Raw genomic sequence first — 18,434 nt, forward strand, 5'->3', positions numbered from 1 at the left:
TGCTTTGTCTGTATAGCGCACAAGAAACAATACTTTTCCCTGTATGCTAATATGCATGACAATATTAAATCAAATATCAAAGTTTAAATGCAAGCGAGTCCCCTGTGGGGCTCAAGGTTAATTATAGAATCTCTATAGTGCAGAAGGAGGCCATTCAGCCCATCGAGCCTGCACCAACAACAATCCCACCCAGGCCCTATCCCCGTAACCCCACGTATTTACCCTGCTAATCCCCCTGATATTAAGGGACAATTTAGCATGGCCAATCCACCAAACCCGCACATCTTTGGAGTGTGGGAGGAAACTGGAGCAACCGGAGGAAACCCACGCAGACACGGGGAGAACGTTCAAATTCCACAGACACTGACCCTTATCATCCTTTTAAATGGTGGTTCTGCAGCATTAGATAACCATCTGATAGAAGATCACCAGCCCAAATCAATGAGCAGTTTTTCTCTCTCTACAGAAGCTGCCAAACCTGCTGACCATTCCAGCATTTGCTGCTTTATTTAAGTTGCATCATCATCTGCAACAAGGGTTTTTTTCCCCCCCATTTATGGGATGTGGGCATCGCTGGCTGGGCCATCCCCACTTGCCCTTGCACTGAGGACATTTAAGGGTCAACCACATTGCTGTGGCTCTGGAGTCACATGTCGGCCCGACGAGGTAAGGACGACAGATTTCCTTCCCTAAAAGGACATTAGTGAACCAGATGGGCTTTTGCAATGATTTTACAATCATTAGACTTTTAAATTCAGATTTCACCATCTGCCATGGTGGGATTCGAATCCGGGTCCCTAGAGAATTACCCTGGATCATTGGATTACTATTCCAATGCCACTATGCCACGGCCACAAGACCACTGTTTGTGGTTAACAGCACCATCATGTGGTGGGACTGGCAATAGCAAGTGTTACCATTCCAGTATCACCTATTCGTTTTTCAAACACACAATGGCTTGTAAAACAGACACGAACATTTAGACAGCCGAAGGCACAGACCCACAGCACAGCAATGAACCTCAGGGACTTAAGAGTCCAGAATTGGAGGAGAGCAGGAATCGCAAAAGTTGTCAGGCTGAGGAAGTGCAAGAAATAAGGAAGAGAGAGGCCGTAGTGGGACTAAAGGTAGATAAGTCCCCTGGCCCTGATGGCTTGCATCCTATGATTCCAAAAGTAGTAACTACAGAGATAGTGGATGTATTGGTTATAATTTTCCAAAAATCTTTGGATTCTGGAGAAGTACCAGAGGATTGGGAAAACTGCCGATGTGAACCCCTATTAAAAAAAAGGAAGCAAAAAGCAGATAACTATCGGCCAATTAGCCTAACATTTATTGTTGGAAAAATGTTGAAATCAATTGTTAAGGAAGTAATAGCGGCACATCTGGAATATCATAATCTAATCAAGTTGTCAGCATGGCTTCGACTCATTTAGAGTTTTTTTTGAGGAAGTCTCAACCAAAGTGAATAGAGGGGAACCAGTAGATGTGCTGCATGTGGCTTCCAGAAGGTACTTGACAAGGTACCTCAAGTCATAAGTCAAGAGCCCATGGTGTTGGGAGTATATGGATGGAGAATTGGCTAATGGACAGGAAACAGTTAGTGGGAATAAGAGGTTCTTTTTCAGGCTGGCCAGTGGGGTTCCACAGGGATCAGTGCTGGGACCACAACTGTTTACAATATATAATCGATGACTTGGAGGAAGGAAGCAAATGTACTGTAGCCAAGATACAGACAACGCAAAAATAGGTGGAAAGAAAAGTTGCATGAGGGATAGAGAGATATTGATAGGTTAAGTAAATGGGCAAAAAGTTGGCAAATGGAGTATAATGTGGGAAAATGTGAAGTTGGTCATTCTGGAAGGGAGAACAAAAGAACAGAGTATTATTTAAATGGAGAAAAACTGCAATACAATGGAACTCGGGGAGTACCTGTGCATGAAGCACAGGAAACTAACACAGGTGCAGCAGGTAATCATGAAGACTAATGCAATATTGGCCTTTATTTCAAGGGGGTTGGAGTATAAGAGCAGGAAAGACTTGCTACAACTGTACAAGGTACTGGTGACACATCTGGAGTACTGTGGAACAGTTTTGGTCCCCTTGTTTAAGGAAAGATATCTCATTGGCAGCATTTCAGAGAAGGTTCACTAGGCTGATCCCCAATATGGAGGATTGGATTGGAATTTAGAAGAATGAAAGATGATCTAATTGAAACATATAGGATTTTTAAGGATTTGACATGCTGAGAGGATGTTTCCCTTCATGGGAGAGTCTAGGACCAGAGGGCATAGTCCCAGAATAAAGAGGTGCCAATTTAAAACTGAGATGAGGAGGAATTTCTTCTCAGAGGGTTGTGAGTCTTTGACACAGAGAGCTGCGGGAACAGAGTCCTTGTTTATACACAAGGCTGATAGATTTTTAATCAGTAAAGGAAAGAAGGGGAAAGGGCAGGAAAGTGGACATGAGGAATGTTGGATCTGCCATGATCCTAATGGTGGAGCAGGCTTGAAGGGCCGCATAGTGACACAGCAGCTAGCACTGCTGCCTCACAGCGCCAGGGACCCGGGTTCAATTCCCGGCTTAGGTCACTGTCTGTGTGGAGTTTGCACGTTCTCCCCGTGTCTGCGTGGGTTCCCTCTGGGTGCTCCGGTTTCCTCCCACAGTCCGAAAGACATGCTGGTTAGGTGCATTGGCCGTGCTAAATTCTCCCTCAGTGTGGCGGCTAGGGGACTTTCACAGTAACTTCATTGCCGTGTTAATGTAAGCCTACTTGTGACTCTAATAAATAAACTTTTAAACGGCCTACTCCTGTTCCCATTTCTTATGGTCTTATGACTATTAACCCATTTTGCGAAAGAACTACTCAATTAATCCCACACCTGTCCCCTTTCCCTATAGTCATACAATTTTTAAATTCAAATTAATAGCCTCCATATGGTAAAAATTACATTACTAATCCTGACTCACCACAAGCTGTTTTTGAATACATCTCCCAACGATACTTCCAAAATTAGGAGTCGGTTACAACCGTAGAGCCACCCAAGAATGCAGAGAAGTGATTGAACGAAACTGAAGATTAAACTTTTCTCTCTCCCATTTGCCAACTTAAGATGGGTGGCACAGTGGTCAGCACTGCTGCCTCAGAGCACCAGGGACCTGGGTTCGATTCCCGTCTTGGGTCACTGTCTGGTGTGGAATCTGCACGTTCTCCCCGTGTCTGTGTGGGTTTCCTCCCACACTCCAAAGATGTGCTGGTTAGGTGCATTGGCCATGCTAAATTCTCCCTCAGTGTACCCGAACAGGCGCCGGAGTGTGGCGACTAGGGGAATTTCACAGTAACTTCATTGCCGTGTTAATGTAAGCCTTACTTGTGACACTAATAAATAAACTTTAAACTTAAGAGGTCTTCAAGAGAGGTAATTCAGAGTTAATATACACCCAGAGACCACAGCACCCTCTGCTGGCAGAAAATAGCAGAGCTAAAACCTGGAATGATTTTTGACCAGTGATTTCTGTGGTGCTATAGGAGTGGTGGGCAACTAATGTAACTCCCATGTTTAGGAAGGGGAGGCAGATTACAGCCAGGGAATTTACAGACCAATCGGCTCCACATCTGTGGCAGGAAAAATATTGAAATCCTTACTAAAAAGGAGATAGGAAAGAAATATAATTATGGACAGGTATAGATTTCAAATTGGAAAATGCTATTTGACCGTCCTCACTGTTACCACCTCACAGAAAAATGAGAGAAAAGAGAGAGAAAGAAAAAAAAAGAGAAAAAATGGAGAGAGAAAAGGGGAGAGAGAGAAAGAGACACACATAATGGTAATGCAATAGATGTAATTTATCTGGATTTGCAAAAGACCTTTGATAAAGTGACCCATAAAACACCGATGAATAAGATCAGGGAATGCAGAGTCGGGGACAAGTGGCAGAGTGGATTGTGAATTGCAATAAAGACAGAAATCGGAGAGAGAGGAGGAGGAGGAGGAGGGAGTAAAGGATAGTTATCCAGAGTGGAACACAGTGGGATGTGGGCTTCTACACTGATCAGTGCTAGAACCACGACTGTTTGCGATTTACATTTCCGCAAATTGGACTGGAAATAAAACAAACGCAATTTCTACATTTGTGGATAGAATCTCTGCAATGCAGGAGGAGGCGGCCGTTTGGCCCATTGAGTCTGCAACAAATTGCCCAATTAGGAGGAGCAATCAACACGGAGGAGGATTACAACAAATTTTTTAAAAAGGAGGATATTAATAAACTTGCAGAATGGACAAAATAATTTGCCAGTGAAGATCAGCACAGATAAATCAGAGACAGCACACTCTGGTAGGAGAAAGAGGGAGTTCACGTTACTTGGAAGGTGCACATCTGGGTGGGGTAGAGGTACAAGAGGAACTCAGAGTACAAATACAGGGACTCGTAAAGTTGCAACCACAGCAAATCAAGCACTGGGTTCTTTTTTAAGCGGGTTAGAATTGAAAAGTAGGGAAGTGATGCTTAGCCTATATTGATCCTTGATCAGACCACACTAAGCGTGCAGTCCCGGCTGTCATATTACAAAGAGGGTCATTTTTCAAGAGAGAAGAGTCTCAGCCTCTCCATCCTTTCCTGATACGAATATCTAGGAATTTCCTCTCAAGGAGGATTGTAGAAATTTATAGATATTCACATCAGGAAAGGTTGGAGAGGAGGAGTCTCTTGAAAAATAAGGGTTATCTAATAAAAGATTTTTTAGAATAAGATTTAGATAGACTGGATATAGAGATAAGAGCTTAACTTAGAGGCCATTGATACAAGAGATAGTCACCAGGGAATCCAATAGGAAATTCAGAAGAAACTTCTTCACCCAAAGAGAGTGGTGAGAATGTGGAACTCGGGGTGGTTGAAGTGAATAGTGTCGATGTATTTGAAGGGAAAACTATAGAGGTTTTTGAGCGAGATAGGAAAAGCAGTTCTGATGATCAATTTAGAAGAGAAAAGATGGGAGGAAGCTCAAATGGAGGATGGGCTGATTACGCAGAATATACATTCGGCCCAATCAAGGCCCAGCTCAGCACAGCAGAAGCGGAGTTAAATACATTCAATAGAACAGTTCAACCTCCTTCCTCACCCTGTACCCCTAATAAAAACAATTAAAGTTTAGCGACCACATGTAGCCAGTTACAGAACTCACAAAATCAGGGTTGTATGAAAGCCGGACAAAGCCCATGCGGAAATCCATCGCCTGGTTCTCCAGCATATCGACCCGGATCTTTTCTTCCTCAGTCTCGCCCTCTACGGGGAGGAATTCAAATACAAAATTTACCCAAGTCAAGGCAGAAAACAACAGAACATAAACTGAACTGCATGCAGCAGGTGGTATGGCGCACGACCAAGTACTTTTCTGAACACAGTACTTCCCCACTCAGTCGGTGTTTGCTTTACATCAACATCACAACATTCATTATGTCATCTGTGCATGGGCATTGTTAGGGCAGCCCAGTGGCAAGCACTGCTGCCTCCCAGCGCCAGGGACCTGGGTTCGATTCTCAGCTTGGGTCATTGTGTGGAGTCTGCGTGTCCTCCCCATGTCTGCGTGGGTTTCTTCCGGGTGCTCCAGTTTCCTCCCACAGTCCAAAGACGTGCGAGTTAGATTGATTGGCCATTATAAATTGATCCTAGTGTCGGGGGGGGGGGGGGGGGGGGGGGGGATTAGCAAGGTAAATATGTAGGGTTACGGGAATTGGGTGGGATTGTGGTCAGTGCAGACTCAATGGGCCGAATGGCCTCCTTCTGCACTGTAGGGATTCTATGATCAAACTTCCAGATGCTCCATAGCGTCAGGATTTACATTTTCAGAGTGTGTTTGGGGTGCGGCGGGCGGGGACACACTCCCTATTACACAGAAGAAAGCATTCTACACAAAATTTAAAAATTGTGAAGAGAACATAAGCATTTTAATAAGAGGTCAAACTTGCTTTGATGGCAGATTATTTGTGCAGAATGCCTGCCATTTTATTTCAGGTGGTATCATCCATTCTAAGACTGAGCCACTTAGCCTGGAGTGACTACAGAATTATTTTCTTGTTTAAAACATGTTTTAGAAGCAAGCTGAAGTGAACAGTAAAGATACGTCACACCTCGAAGCTGGGGGATGTGGGGAAAATGGAGAAGACATTTGCATCTCTCTTACTGTAGTCCTCTTTCATTGCTCGACTTGGCAATATTAAAAAATAGACTGAATGAACAAATTTCTCTGTGAAAATCGCGACAGATTATTTTGAGGAAGGCTGAAAAAAAAAATCAAAAATTATGCAGAATTTATTTTCTATTTATTATTTCAGCTAGGGGTGCACAGTCGTCTGCAGTACTTCAACTAGTAACATGAGGTGAGAAATATCCAGAAGAACCCAATCCCAGCTTGAACACCGATTCCTACGAGAACTCGTGATTCTCTTAAAAGTTGTTTCACTTAATGTTGCAATTACAGCTAATGTAACTAGGACGTCAAGTGAGGAATTACTGCAGTCTTTGCATTGGGAGGGTTAAGAGAGAATTATTCATGAGTTTCTTGGGTCTGTACCAAAGTTATCCCCGGGTGATATTTGTTGAGAATACCATGCCAGCCTTTCTTTTTAAAAATAAACATGCAATTGTTAACAATTACACTGACACTCAGAGCCAAGTAGAAAGGAGTGAGGCCCAGCCAGGTGGAAGCTGCTGGTTGCAACACATGACATTATTGTCCGGGTCTTCAAACATTTTGCTTTTGATTAACTGCAGTGAGACAAAGTTAAGCACATTTGAGCTCGTGAAAGCGGAATTCTGGCCAAAACTTCTTCCACCTCCAATATGGATGCAACAAAATGTGTGTGGTCTGTGTGGTGGTTGGAATTGGGTTAGTTTCTGCAACATTCAACTAATTGTATTTTATTTTCCATGTATCCATAGGGTGTGGGCATTGCTGGCATGGCCAGCATTTATTGCCCATCCCTAGTTGCCCTTGAGAAGGTGATGGCAAGCTGCCTTCCTGAACCACTGCAATCCGCATGGTGTAGGTTCACCCACAGTGCTGTTAGGGAAGGAATTTTGTCCCATCAGCAGCAAAGAACGGCAAGTGGCTAGGTGGGGGATCCGCCAGGCGGTGGTGTTCTCAACTATCCGTTGCCCCTGTCCTTCCAAATGGTGGACGTCGTGGGTTTGGAAGGTGCTGCCCAAGGAACCTTGATGAGTTCCTGCAGTGCATCTTGTAGATGGTAGTGTTGCCACTGTGCGTCAGTAGTGGAGGGAGTAAATGTTTGTGGATGGGGTGCCAATGGAGCAGGTGGGTTGGAATTTTACAACTTTGTTCTGATGAGGCTCATAAAATCCCACCCGAGGCCAAGGGAGAATTCCATTCTGCGAGCCTTACCCGCCCTGGTTCCGGGTATGCATGCCAGTAAAAATCCGGCAGTGGTTTTGTCTTGGATGGTGGCACGCTTCTTGTGTTGTTGGGAGCTCATTCAGCCAAGCAAGTAGTATTCCATCGCACATGCCTTGTCGATGGTGGACAGGCTGGAGCTGGTGGGATAGGTGTGCGGTCCAGAAGGAGAGTTACTCATAGCAGGATTCCTAGCCTTTGACCTGCTCTCATAGCCACAGTATTTATATGGCCAGTCCAAATCTTGTTCAAGTCTTTGATAACCCCCAGAATTTTGATAGCGGGGGAATTCAGCGATGGTAATGCCATGATTCATTTTCTTTCCCTGTTAACTACTTGAGAACAAAAAAAGAGAAAGGAACAGGACAAAACCATACAGTCAATCAAGCCTGGTCCACCATTTGATGCGATCTGGCAGATCTTGGGGAGCAGGCGGAAAGTGGTGTTAAACCCATGTCCCTCGATTCCCGCGACACCAAAAACCTTGCAGTCTTAACTATATTCAATTTAATTTAATTAGTGAACACAAAAGGATCAATTGAGGGGAGGAGATATTTCTTCACCCAGAGTGTGAGGTGAACGTGTGGCATTCACTACCACAGAAAGTAGTTGAGGCCATCTTGGGGCTAAAGGGATGGGGGGAGGGGGGGTGGAAATCAATCAGGATATTTGAATTCGATGATCAATCATGATCAAAATGAATGCAGGAGTAGGCTCAAAAAAGGGCCGAATGGCCTACTCCTGCTTCTAGTTTCTAACCCAGAAAAGGAATTTGGCACCAACAGATGCATTTGCAAAGTAATGTAATGGAACTAATGCATGACTCATTAATGGTTGGTCAACCTGCACTAATTGCTAACTAATTAATAAGAGTGAGATTTTTTTTTTTTTTTAAAAGCTTCATTCAAATCAAAAAACTGTGCAGGTCAAATGAATTGGAAACAAATGGTACCAGCCACATTTTGAAGGAGGAACATACGTCTACACTCTGCAAGATTATTGGTATAAGACATTAAGCTGAATTTTGACCCGTCACTAAGGGAGAGACACATATTCTAGCGGTTGGGTAGAACAAACTTACCAAGTTTGTGCTTCCTCGCAATATAGCGCATTATAGCATTGCTCTGAGTAATTTTAACATCCCCATCAAGCAAGTAAGGAAGCTGAAAAATAAAAGTTTTCACATTATCATAATGTGGAACATGGGTGCAGATAGCTAGCCACAGAAACAGAAGGTCTACACTATTACAAATCAGCATTTTATATAGGGCGTACATTCTGGGATAATTTAGCAGATTTTGTTCATTTTCAAAAATCCATTGACTAATCCGCATTATCGTAACTCCAAAATTGGAAATCAGTTCATCTCAGTTGGTTGGACAGCTGGTTATCAATGCCAACAGCGCGGGTTCAATATCCGTACCAGCTGAGGCTGTTCTTGAAATACCCGCCTTTTCAACCTTGCCCCTTTTTCATAGATATATTCATAGAATCCCCACAGGGTGGGAGGCCATTCGGCCCATTGAGTTTGCACCGATCACCTAGCCCCTATCCCCACAACCCTAGCTAGTCCCCCCTGACACTAAGGGGCAATTTAGCACTGTCAATCCACCTAACCTGCACATCTTTGGAATGTGGGAGGAAGCTGGAGCACCCGGGGGAAATCCACGCAGACACTGGGAGAAGGTGCAAACTCCACATAGATAGTGACCCAAGCCAGGAATCGAACCTGGGTCCCTGACGCTGTGAGGCAGCAGTGCGAACCACAGTGCCACCGTGCCCCTTACCTGAGCTGTGGTGATCCTCAAGTTAAATCACCACCAGTGATCACCTGGGCCAATGGTCACCTGGGACTATCGTGACCTTATCTTAACCTCCAAAATCCAATGTGAAGTAGTATCAAACAACAATTATCCCTTTGACATACAAATACTGTCACTGGAAAGCTGCCCAAAATGTTAATTACCATAAAATTGGCAGGTTCAATAGAGTAGATCTCACTACGAATTAACACATTACTCAAAGGCATCACCTAGTCAGTTATGATGTTTCTGAAAATTTATCACCATCGTCTGCAGTTCACTCATTTGAGGTGAGCAAGATACTACCAACCAGCTGCTATATTACTTCCAATGCATACAGCATTCTCTGGCAGTTCAAGTCCTTGGTAGCAAGATTTGGTTAGTGCATTTTAAACACAAAACGCAGTCTGTAATCGATGATTCCTTGCCAAAAAAAAGCAGAGCATAGAAAAATCAGGTATTCTAAATCAAACAGAATGAGCCTGAGAACTGAATGATGTCCATTCCAGAAAGCTATAAACTTGCAATAGAGATTCAATGATCTTCAAAAGAATTGCCGTAACTTTATTCATAAAATCATAAGATATTAGGAGCAGAATTAGGCCATTCGGCCCATCGAGTCCGCTCCGCCATTCGATCATGGGTTGATATGCTCCTCATCCCCATAACCCTTCATCCCATTACCAATTAAAAATCTGTCTAACTCCTCCTTAAATTTACTCACTGTCCCAGCATCCACCGCACTTTGGGGTAGTGAATTCCACAGATTCACAAGTAGTTTCTCCTCAACTTTGTTTTAAATTTGCTATCCCTTATCCTAAGACTATGACCTCTTGCCCTAGAATGTCCCACCATCCGCTCCACATCTACTTTATCCACACTTTTTATCATCTTGAATACCTCAACTTGATCTCCCCTCATTCTTCTAAATTCCAGAGAATGTCAGCCTAAACTATTCAATCTCTCTTCATACGACAAACCCCCTCATCTCTGGAATCAATCTAGTGAACCTGCTCTGAACTGCCTCCAACACCACTACATCGTCCCTCAAATACAGGGGCCAAAACTGTGCGCAATATTTATTTATTTATTTTTAAATGACGGCATTACCAGTGGGGTTCACCCAAGATGTTAATGAAACAAAAAGGGTGTTCTGTGGAAACCAGCGACATAACAACTGGAACAAGCACAAAAAAAAAATCAAGAAAAATTTACAATTCCCCGCTTTTGTTTTTCCAATCACAATTCTCCCCCCCCCCCCCCCCCCCCGCCCCCCAGTAGGAGTAAAACCCTTTAACTTCTGGATTTGTGTCAATACTTACGTTTGGGAAATCCAGTTCAAGTTTCGGCTTCACATCAAACCAACAGCTTTTGTCGTAATTTGGAGCTTGAAAAAAAAAAGTTAACACATTCAGAAAGCGTCGAGATTTTGTTCATTTATTGCAATATCAAAGTTCCTGAACAAAATCAGCCGAATACCCTAAACCCAGAGAGAAACTAAAATTCTCAAACCAGTAACTCAAACTCGTGTTTAAACTGCATCCGAAAGCAAGAAATAGCATTTGAAAATATTCTCCAATGTCTCTTTTCTCTTCCCCCAGATGAGATAAGTTGGGCAAGAATACTAACTAGTAACATGCTGCACATTCGTTGTAGCAACATATTAACATTTTTATGGTATCAAAAAGTCATTTTAAAATGTCAAGTCAATCAGTTTCTATGTCAATGTTGCAACATTCAGTTCGGAAAGCCTTCGCCAAGACATTTCTGAATGTGTCAGCAAACTAACTAGTTCTGCTTTCTGATGGCAATTGCACAGCAGGGATTTGAAAACAGATACATGGGTGTCGCTGGTTAGGCCAGTATTTATTCCCCATCCCCAACTGCTGCTGAGAAGGTGGTGGTGAGCTGCCTTCTTGAATCATTAGGTGTACTTATAACACTACGTCAGCAAGCATTTAGAAGGCAAATGCCATATTGGCTTTTACTGCAAGGAGACTGGAGGACAAGAATGAGGAAAGCTTCATATAACTGCATTAGATCGCACCTGGGGTACTATGCTCAGTTTGGCTCTCCGTATATAAAAAAAAAGGAAGGAAATTCTTGCCTAGGAGGCTGTAGAATGAAGGTTCACTGGTTTGGTTCTTGGGATGAGAAGGTTGGCCTATGAGGAGAAGCTGACTAAATTGGGATCTATACTCTCTGGAGTGGAGAGCAATGAGATAATCTCACTGGTACGAGATTCCAAAGGGTCTGACAATAGAGGGATATCTAGACTGGGGGGGCAGTGGCAGCTAAGGGGTCGATCATTTAGGACTGAAATGGGGAGTCATTTCTTCACTCATAGAATCATAGAAACCAGACAGTGCAGGAAGAGGCCATTCGGCCCATCGAGTCTGCACCGACCACAATCCCACCCAGGCCCTACCCCCATATCCCTACATATTTTACCCGTTAATCCCTCTAACCTACACATCTCAGGACACTAAGGGGCAATTTTAGCATGGCCAATCAACCTAACCCACACTTCTTTGGACTGTGGGAGGAAACCGGAGCACCCGGAGGAAACCCACGCAGACACGAGGAGAATGTGCAAACTCCACACGGACAGTGACCCGAGCCGGGAATCGAACCCAGGTCCCTGGAGCTGTGAAGCAGCAGTGCTAACCACTGTGCTACCGTGCTGCCCCAAAAGGGGTTGCACACCTTTGGAATTCACTGCTCCATAGCCTTGTGGATACTCCATTGTTGAGTATACACGCAAGGCTGAAACAGACAGACTTTTGGTCTCTCAGGGAATCAGGAAATATGGAGAGCAGGTAAAGTGGAGCTGAAGCTTAAAAATCAGACATGATTGTACCAAGTGTCAGAGCAGTCGTGAGTGGCAATGCAAAGAGGTCATGTTAGACTCAAAACTCCGGCTCTTTCTCCACAGATGCTGCCAGATCTACTGAGTTTTTCCAGAACTCTTTGTTTGAATGGCACATGATCGACCCCTGGTCTTACGTTCTTTGTAAGGCACAGATGTTACTTGCCACTCATCAGCCCAAGGCCTGAAGGGGTTCAGGGCTGGGACATGGACATGTGGCCCCTCTTACAGTTTAAACCTGCAGGGGCAGTTAGCGTTTGCCAAATCATGGAAAAAGGAGAGCAAAGTTCACAAACAACTCAAGCAGGTTCAGTTGGAACATGTCAGGGACTGGCAACCAAGGAGGCATTGTGCAATCCCAAATCCCATCACAGCCCACTTTAATTCAGTGAAACTTGACATTAAACTTCACAGACAAGAGACACAATTACCTTCTCCACATGAATAGAGCTTCTCTTCATATTTTGTTCCAGAATATTCCAAAAGCAAGCGGATTGGCTGTGCCAACTACACAACAAAAATTCAAAATCAGATGGCGTGCAAGACTTGAATCTAAATAACATATACAAATTCAGCAAAAGAAATATTAGAGCTTCTGCCATTCATTTTTTAAACAGCGCTGCTGTCTAAACGTATTTCAGTTATTGGTAATGTGCCAAGACACATTGAGCAATCCAAACTAGTCTTCACATGCATCGCAAAGAACAGTGACAGTGAAGAGGTTTAGAATGGTTACACTGCAGCATTGGATACAGTTTCGAATCCAGTAGTTTCTTGCACCTGTATTTGTGACTGTCATGATTTAAGCAGATTATAATTGCCTCTCAGCTTCGTTAGATCAAGCCCAAGAGGGGATCCGCTTGGATCTTGTTTGTCTCTCTTGTGGGGACGGACCAAGAATTGGATTTTGAATTTGTTTTTTTGGAGCAAGCAAGGAATGGATTTGGGTTTGCCCGGTCCACTCTGGACATTGGCTTTGTAACCTTAAGGATGGAGTAAAAATTTAAGCAGACTATATTTGTGGCGTCAAATCACTTCTCGGCCTTTTGGCCAAGTTCAAGCCCGGAAATGGGGTGCAATGCCTCATCCTGTTTTCTCTCTTTTGGGGACCATAAAATGGATTTTCGATTTGGCTTTTAGGAGAAAGCAAGGAATGGGTTCGGATCCACCCGGTCTAATCTGAGCATTGGCTTTGCAGCTTTAAGAATGGACTAACAAAAAATGTTTTAAGTAGAACTATATTGATTGCGTCAAGTGAACTTATTACATTTCTGGAGCCTCTCCAGATCCATTTTAATAATAGGCACACGCAGTTCAAAACTCTGGGCTTTCCAATGGTGAGGGCAGCAGTGGTAAGAAAAGGGAGAATCAATCCCTTTCAGACAGCAGGTAGAATCTTTGAAAAGTCTCAGTTTACAAATCACACCTGGCGAGATACAAAGATCCCGAACCATATGGCAGAACTGTAGGACAAGTGAGTTCCAGACAAAGGCAGAATTAAGACAGCAAATATTTCTTTACAGGAGGACAAATCCATGCATGTTACTAGGACGAGAGCTGAGATTTTTTTTAAACACACAGAGAAAAAAAATGATTTTACAGAAAAGCCAGGGTTATTTTTTATTCATTTGTAGGACATGGGCATTGCTGGCTGGCCAGCATTTATTGCCCATCCCTAATTGCCAGAGGGCAGTTGAGAGTCAACCACATTGCTGTGGGTTCCGGAGTTACATGTAGGCCAGATCAGGCAAGGATGGCAGATTTCCTTCCCTTAAAAGGACATTAGTCGATTTGGAAAAGACAAAAAAAACAAACATTGCTGAATCAAAACCTACAGTGCTAGGGTGTTTATTTGGACCAGAGATGCCTCTTAACTCCGCAGTGTCTGTGGAGAATGTTTTGCGAGTTGAATACCACTCTTCTTAGTGAGTCACAGACAACTTGAAATGGTAATTCTGTTTTCTCTGTCCCCAGATGCTGCTTGGCCTACAGTGTATTTTTTTCTGGCACTTCCTGTTTTTTTTAAAAAATGCCTCCAAGCAGCATTGGCACAGTTTAAATCATGAATGGAAACTGTAAACTTAACTGTTGACCTACAGGATAAGAATCATGACAAGAGACAGAGGCCGTGTGTGGGGGTGGGGGGGTAAAATAGTCACTGAAGAATTGTCCCAGGGAAAAAGACATCCAATAATCTTTCAAATTTAAAAAAAATATTTTCTCCTTTCCTGTAATTACAACGGAAAGCAAACAAATACTTCCTCAGATTTAACAGCCATTATTACTAGGCTTGTAACCGTTTAGAAAGCGAATTCACAAAGCACACAGAAATAAAACTTTGGTTAGTGCACACATCCTGTTGGCGCTACTCAAGGTTTTTTATCTACATAAATTGCAAAGGTCAAAACATTGTAACAGCAAGCACACAGAGCGCTGCATCTCAATTCAAAAAAAGTTACACATTGAGATGTGTTGGCAATTATAACATTTTGCAGCAAAAGATAAGTCCTAGATCTGAAAGATGGAGAGGAAAATAAGCACGTACAGAACTTGGTCGTACATGAAGCATTAAAAACCACAAAAAGCTGATGCTGTGAACTTAAACAGGAAGCTAAAATATCACTCCAGCAGAGATGATACAGATATTTGGAAAGCTAAAAAGTATTCAATGCATCAAATCTGGAATTGAAAAGTGAAGAGTGGGGCAGGAGGGAAGTGTAAAGGATCCGGAAGAAAAGAAAAGACTTGGAATAAAATAGGGAAAAATAAGAACTTTAGCACGATCAATAAAGGTGAACTGATCTTGTAAAGTGCACATTTAAAATCATTCTTTTGGAATAATGCTTTTGTTGCTGTTAGTGTCGCAAGTAGGCTTACATTAACACTGCAATTAAGCTACTGTGAAAATTCCCTAGTCGCCACACTCCTGTTCAGGTACACTGGGGGAGAATTTAACATGGCCAATGCACCTAACCAGCACGTCTTTCACACTGTGGGTGAAAACCGGAGGAAACCCACACAGACCTGGGAAGAATATGCAGACTCTACACAGTGACCCAAGACTGGAATCGAACCCGGGTCCCTGGCGCTGTGAAGCAGCAGTGCTTACCACTGTGCCATCCATTCTTCTCATTTCAATGCCAACAACTGTTGGATAACTTAAAAATCATACAGCGCAGAGAGACAAGTCTGCACCAACACGTGGGAATCACCTGACCTACCTAATCCCATTTACCAGCATTTGGCCCACAGCCTTGAATATTACAAAGTGCCAATTACTCATCTGGGTTTTTTTTTGAAAAAAGGATGTGAAGCAACCCGCCAAAACCACCCTTCCAGGCACCACCCTCTGGGTAAAGAGATTTTCCTCACAATCCCCCTGAACCTCCTGCCCCTCATGTTGAACTTGTGTACCCTTGTGAGTGACCCTTCAATTAAGAGGAACAGCTGCTCTTTATCCATCCTGTCCATACCCCTCAATCTTGTACACCTCAATTGGATTGCCCCACAGTCTTCTCTGCTCCAATGAAAATAACCCAAGCCTCTTTATAAAACTTAAATGTCCCATCCCAGGCAGCATCCTGGTCAATCTCCTCTGCACCCCCTCCAGTGCGATCACATCCTTCCTATAATGTGGCGACCAGAACTGCACACAGTACTCTAGCTGCGGCCTCACCAAAGTTCCATGCAACTCCAACATGACCTCAACAAACAGAAAATGCTGGAGAAACTCAGCAGGTCTGACAGCATCTGTGGAGAGATAGGTTCTCGATTGATATGGGGGAAAGGCAGGAGAATGTGGATGAGAAAAAAAAACAGCCATGATTGAATGACGGAGCAGACTCGATGGGCTGAGTGGCCTAATTCTGCTCCTATGTCTTACGAGAGAGAATAGAGCCAATGTTTCAAATCTGGATGACCCTTTGTCTCAAAAACATTAGCTCTATTCTCTCTCCACAGATGCTGTCAGACCTGCTGAGATTTTCCTGCATTTTCTCCTTGCGTTTCAGATTCCAGCAACCGCGGTATTTTGCCTTTTTTTTTCATTTTACCAAAACTTTTTAATAAAAATGTCAAATATTACAATAAAAAGCAAACACAAATCTCAATCAGTTCGATGGTAATGCCAACCTACTTGTAAAAGTCCCAGAAGTTTCAGTGATTGCATTGCAACCACCAGCCATTACAAATGGCAAGATTTGGAAAGTCTCTGTTCAGGACACCATCCCCATCACAGCAGGGGTATTTTGCCTTTATCCAACATGGCCTCACTCCTTTTGTAATCCGTACCTCAATTGATAAAGGCAAGTGTTCCAGGTGCCTTTTTCCACCACTCTACTAACATTCTCTTACTTAAAATAAAATGAAATAAACTCATCTTCTGCCCTTCCTATTACAGGATGTGTATATATGGGAGTCTAGGAAATAGCTGAAGGGTTTTTTTTTTAATTCTTCAACGTCACAGATGCATTTTGAACCCAGATTAACAATGAATCTTGCTGGATTGGGCCCTGAGCTTTCTGGCAGCTTCGACAGGAGCTCCACAGGCAGAGAGAAAGTTCCAGAGAGCTGGGGATCTGCCAATTGAAGTTCATTCCCTTCAATTCCCAGGTAGAAACAAACCCCTCACAATGCACACACAATACAAATGGTACAGGGGGGGGGGGGGAGGAAAGAAGATAAATCCAGGAGGAACAGAAAGCAAACAGCCGCGCGCCAAAACTGAACAAAGGCCTCCGACAGGAAGAATCTGCCGGAAAATCTGCAGCAGTTTCCCGGGAATGAGGGAGTTGGGATGGGAATGAGGGAATTGGGTTGGGAATGAGGGAGCAACCTTTCCCCCGCGTCCCGCAAAGCTGCTGCTGCTGTGCTTACCCCGCGGATGTCCCAGTAACCCAGAACCAGCACCATGATTCACAGCAAAGCTTCTTCACCCTCACAGCCCAGCGACTCGGAGCAAACACCGCCCCCTCACAGCCTTATATACCCGCCCCTGCTCACCCAGCACCGCTTCATACACCCGCGCCGCCTCTTGTACTCGCGCTGCTTTGTGCGGCTGCCCCTCGCCCTGTTACACATCCGCCTCACACTGATACCCTGCCCTGGAGAGGACAGCTTTCGTCAGCAGCTTTTATTCAAGACGTGGAGATGTCGGCCTTGGACTGGGGTAGGCACCGTAAGAAGAAGTCTCACAACACCAGGTTAAAGTCCAACAGGTTTATTTGGTATCACGAGCTTTCGGAGCGCTGTCCCTTTATCTGGTGACTCACCAGGTTAAAGTCCAACAGGTTTATTTGGTATCACAAGCGCTGTCCCTTCATCTGGTGAATCACACTATCATTAACACATTCTGATGACCTGATTGAGCCCGATCAATGTTTCTTCTTCAACCATTGGATTAATTTCATCATCATTGAGGCAAATCAGAGTGGATAAATCCCCAGGACCGGACAGGGTATTCCCACGGACCTTGAGGGAAGCTAGTGTTGAACTTGCAGGGGCCCTGGCAGACATATTTAAAATGTCAGTATTCACGGGGGAGGTGCCGGATAATTGGAGGGTGGCTCATGTTGTTCCGGTGTTCAAAAAAGGTTCCAAAAGAAATCCGGGAAATTATAGGCCAGTAAGTTTGACGTCGGTGGTGGGCAAGTTATTGGAAGGTGTGATGAGGGATAGGATCTACAAATATTTGGATAGACAGGGACTTATTAGGGAGAGTCAACATGGCTTTGTGCGTGGTAGGTCATGTTTGACCAATCTATTAGAGTTTTTCGAGGAGGTTACCAGGAAAGTGGATGAAGGGAAGGCGGTGGATGTTGTCTACCTGGATTTCAGCAAGGCCTTTGACAAGGTCCCTCATGGGAGGTTAGTTAGGAAGGTTCAGTCGATAGGTATACATGGGGAGGTAGTAAATTGGATTAGACACTGGCTCAATGGAAGAAGCCAGAGAGTGGTTGTGGAGGATTGCTTCTCTGAGTGGAGGCCTGTGACTAGTGGTGTGCCGCAGGGATCGGCGTTGGGTCCATTGTTGTTTGTCATCTATATCAATGATCTGGATGATAATGTGGTAAATTGGATCAGCAAGTTTGCTGATGATACAAAGATTGGAGGTGTAGTGGACAGTGAGGAAGGTTTTCAAAGCTTGCAGAGGGATTTGGACCAACTAGAAAAATGGGCTAAAAAATGGCAAATGGAATTTAACGCAGACAAGTGTGAGATATTGCACATTGGAAGGACAAACCAAAGTAGAACGTACAGGGTAAATGGTAGGACTCTGAAGAGTGCAGTTGAACAGAGGGATCTGGGAATACAGGTACAGAATTCCCTAAAAGTGACGTCACAGGTGGATAGG

General features: G+C 43.8%; 1 protein-coding gene across 1 annotated transcript in view; it reads right to left on the reverse strand.

Moving 5' to 3' along the window:
• LOC144479235 (glutathione S-transferase Mu 3-like) overlaps positions 1-17,132 on the reverse strand; it is a 28,513-nt gene extending 11,381 nt beyond the window's left edge. Inside the window, exons 1-5 of the mRNA XM_078197903.1 lie at positions 16,958-17,132; positions 12,514-12,589; positions 10,536-10,600; positions 8,493-8,574; positions 5,186-5,286 (exon numbers count right to left, since the gene is read on the reverse strand). Of these exons, the coding sequence (XP_078054029.1) occupies positions 5,186-5,286; positions 8,493-8,574; positions 10,536-10,600; positions 12,514-12,589; positions 16,958-16,993 (360 nt within the window). The 5' untranslated portion in view covers positions 16,994-17,132. The remainder of the gene's footprint in view (positions 1-5,185; positions 5,287-8,492; positions 8,575-10,535; positions 10,601-12,513; positions 12,590-16,957) is intronic.
• Between the last annotated feature and the right edge of the window lie 1,302 nt (positions 17,133-18,434).

The sequence above is a fragment of the Mustelus asterias genome, chromosome 25, assembly GCF_964213995.1.
Source record: "Mustelus asterias chromosome 25, sMusAst1.hap1.1, whole genome shotgun sequence".
Taxonomy (NCBI): domain Eukaryota; kingdom Metazoa; phylum Chordata; class Chondrichthyes; order Carcharhiniformes; family Triakidae; genus Mustelus; species Mustelus asterias.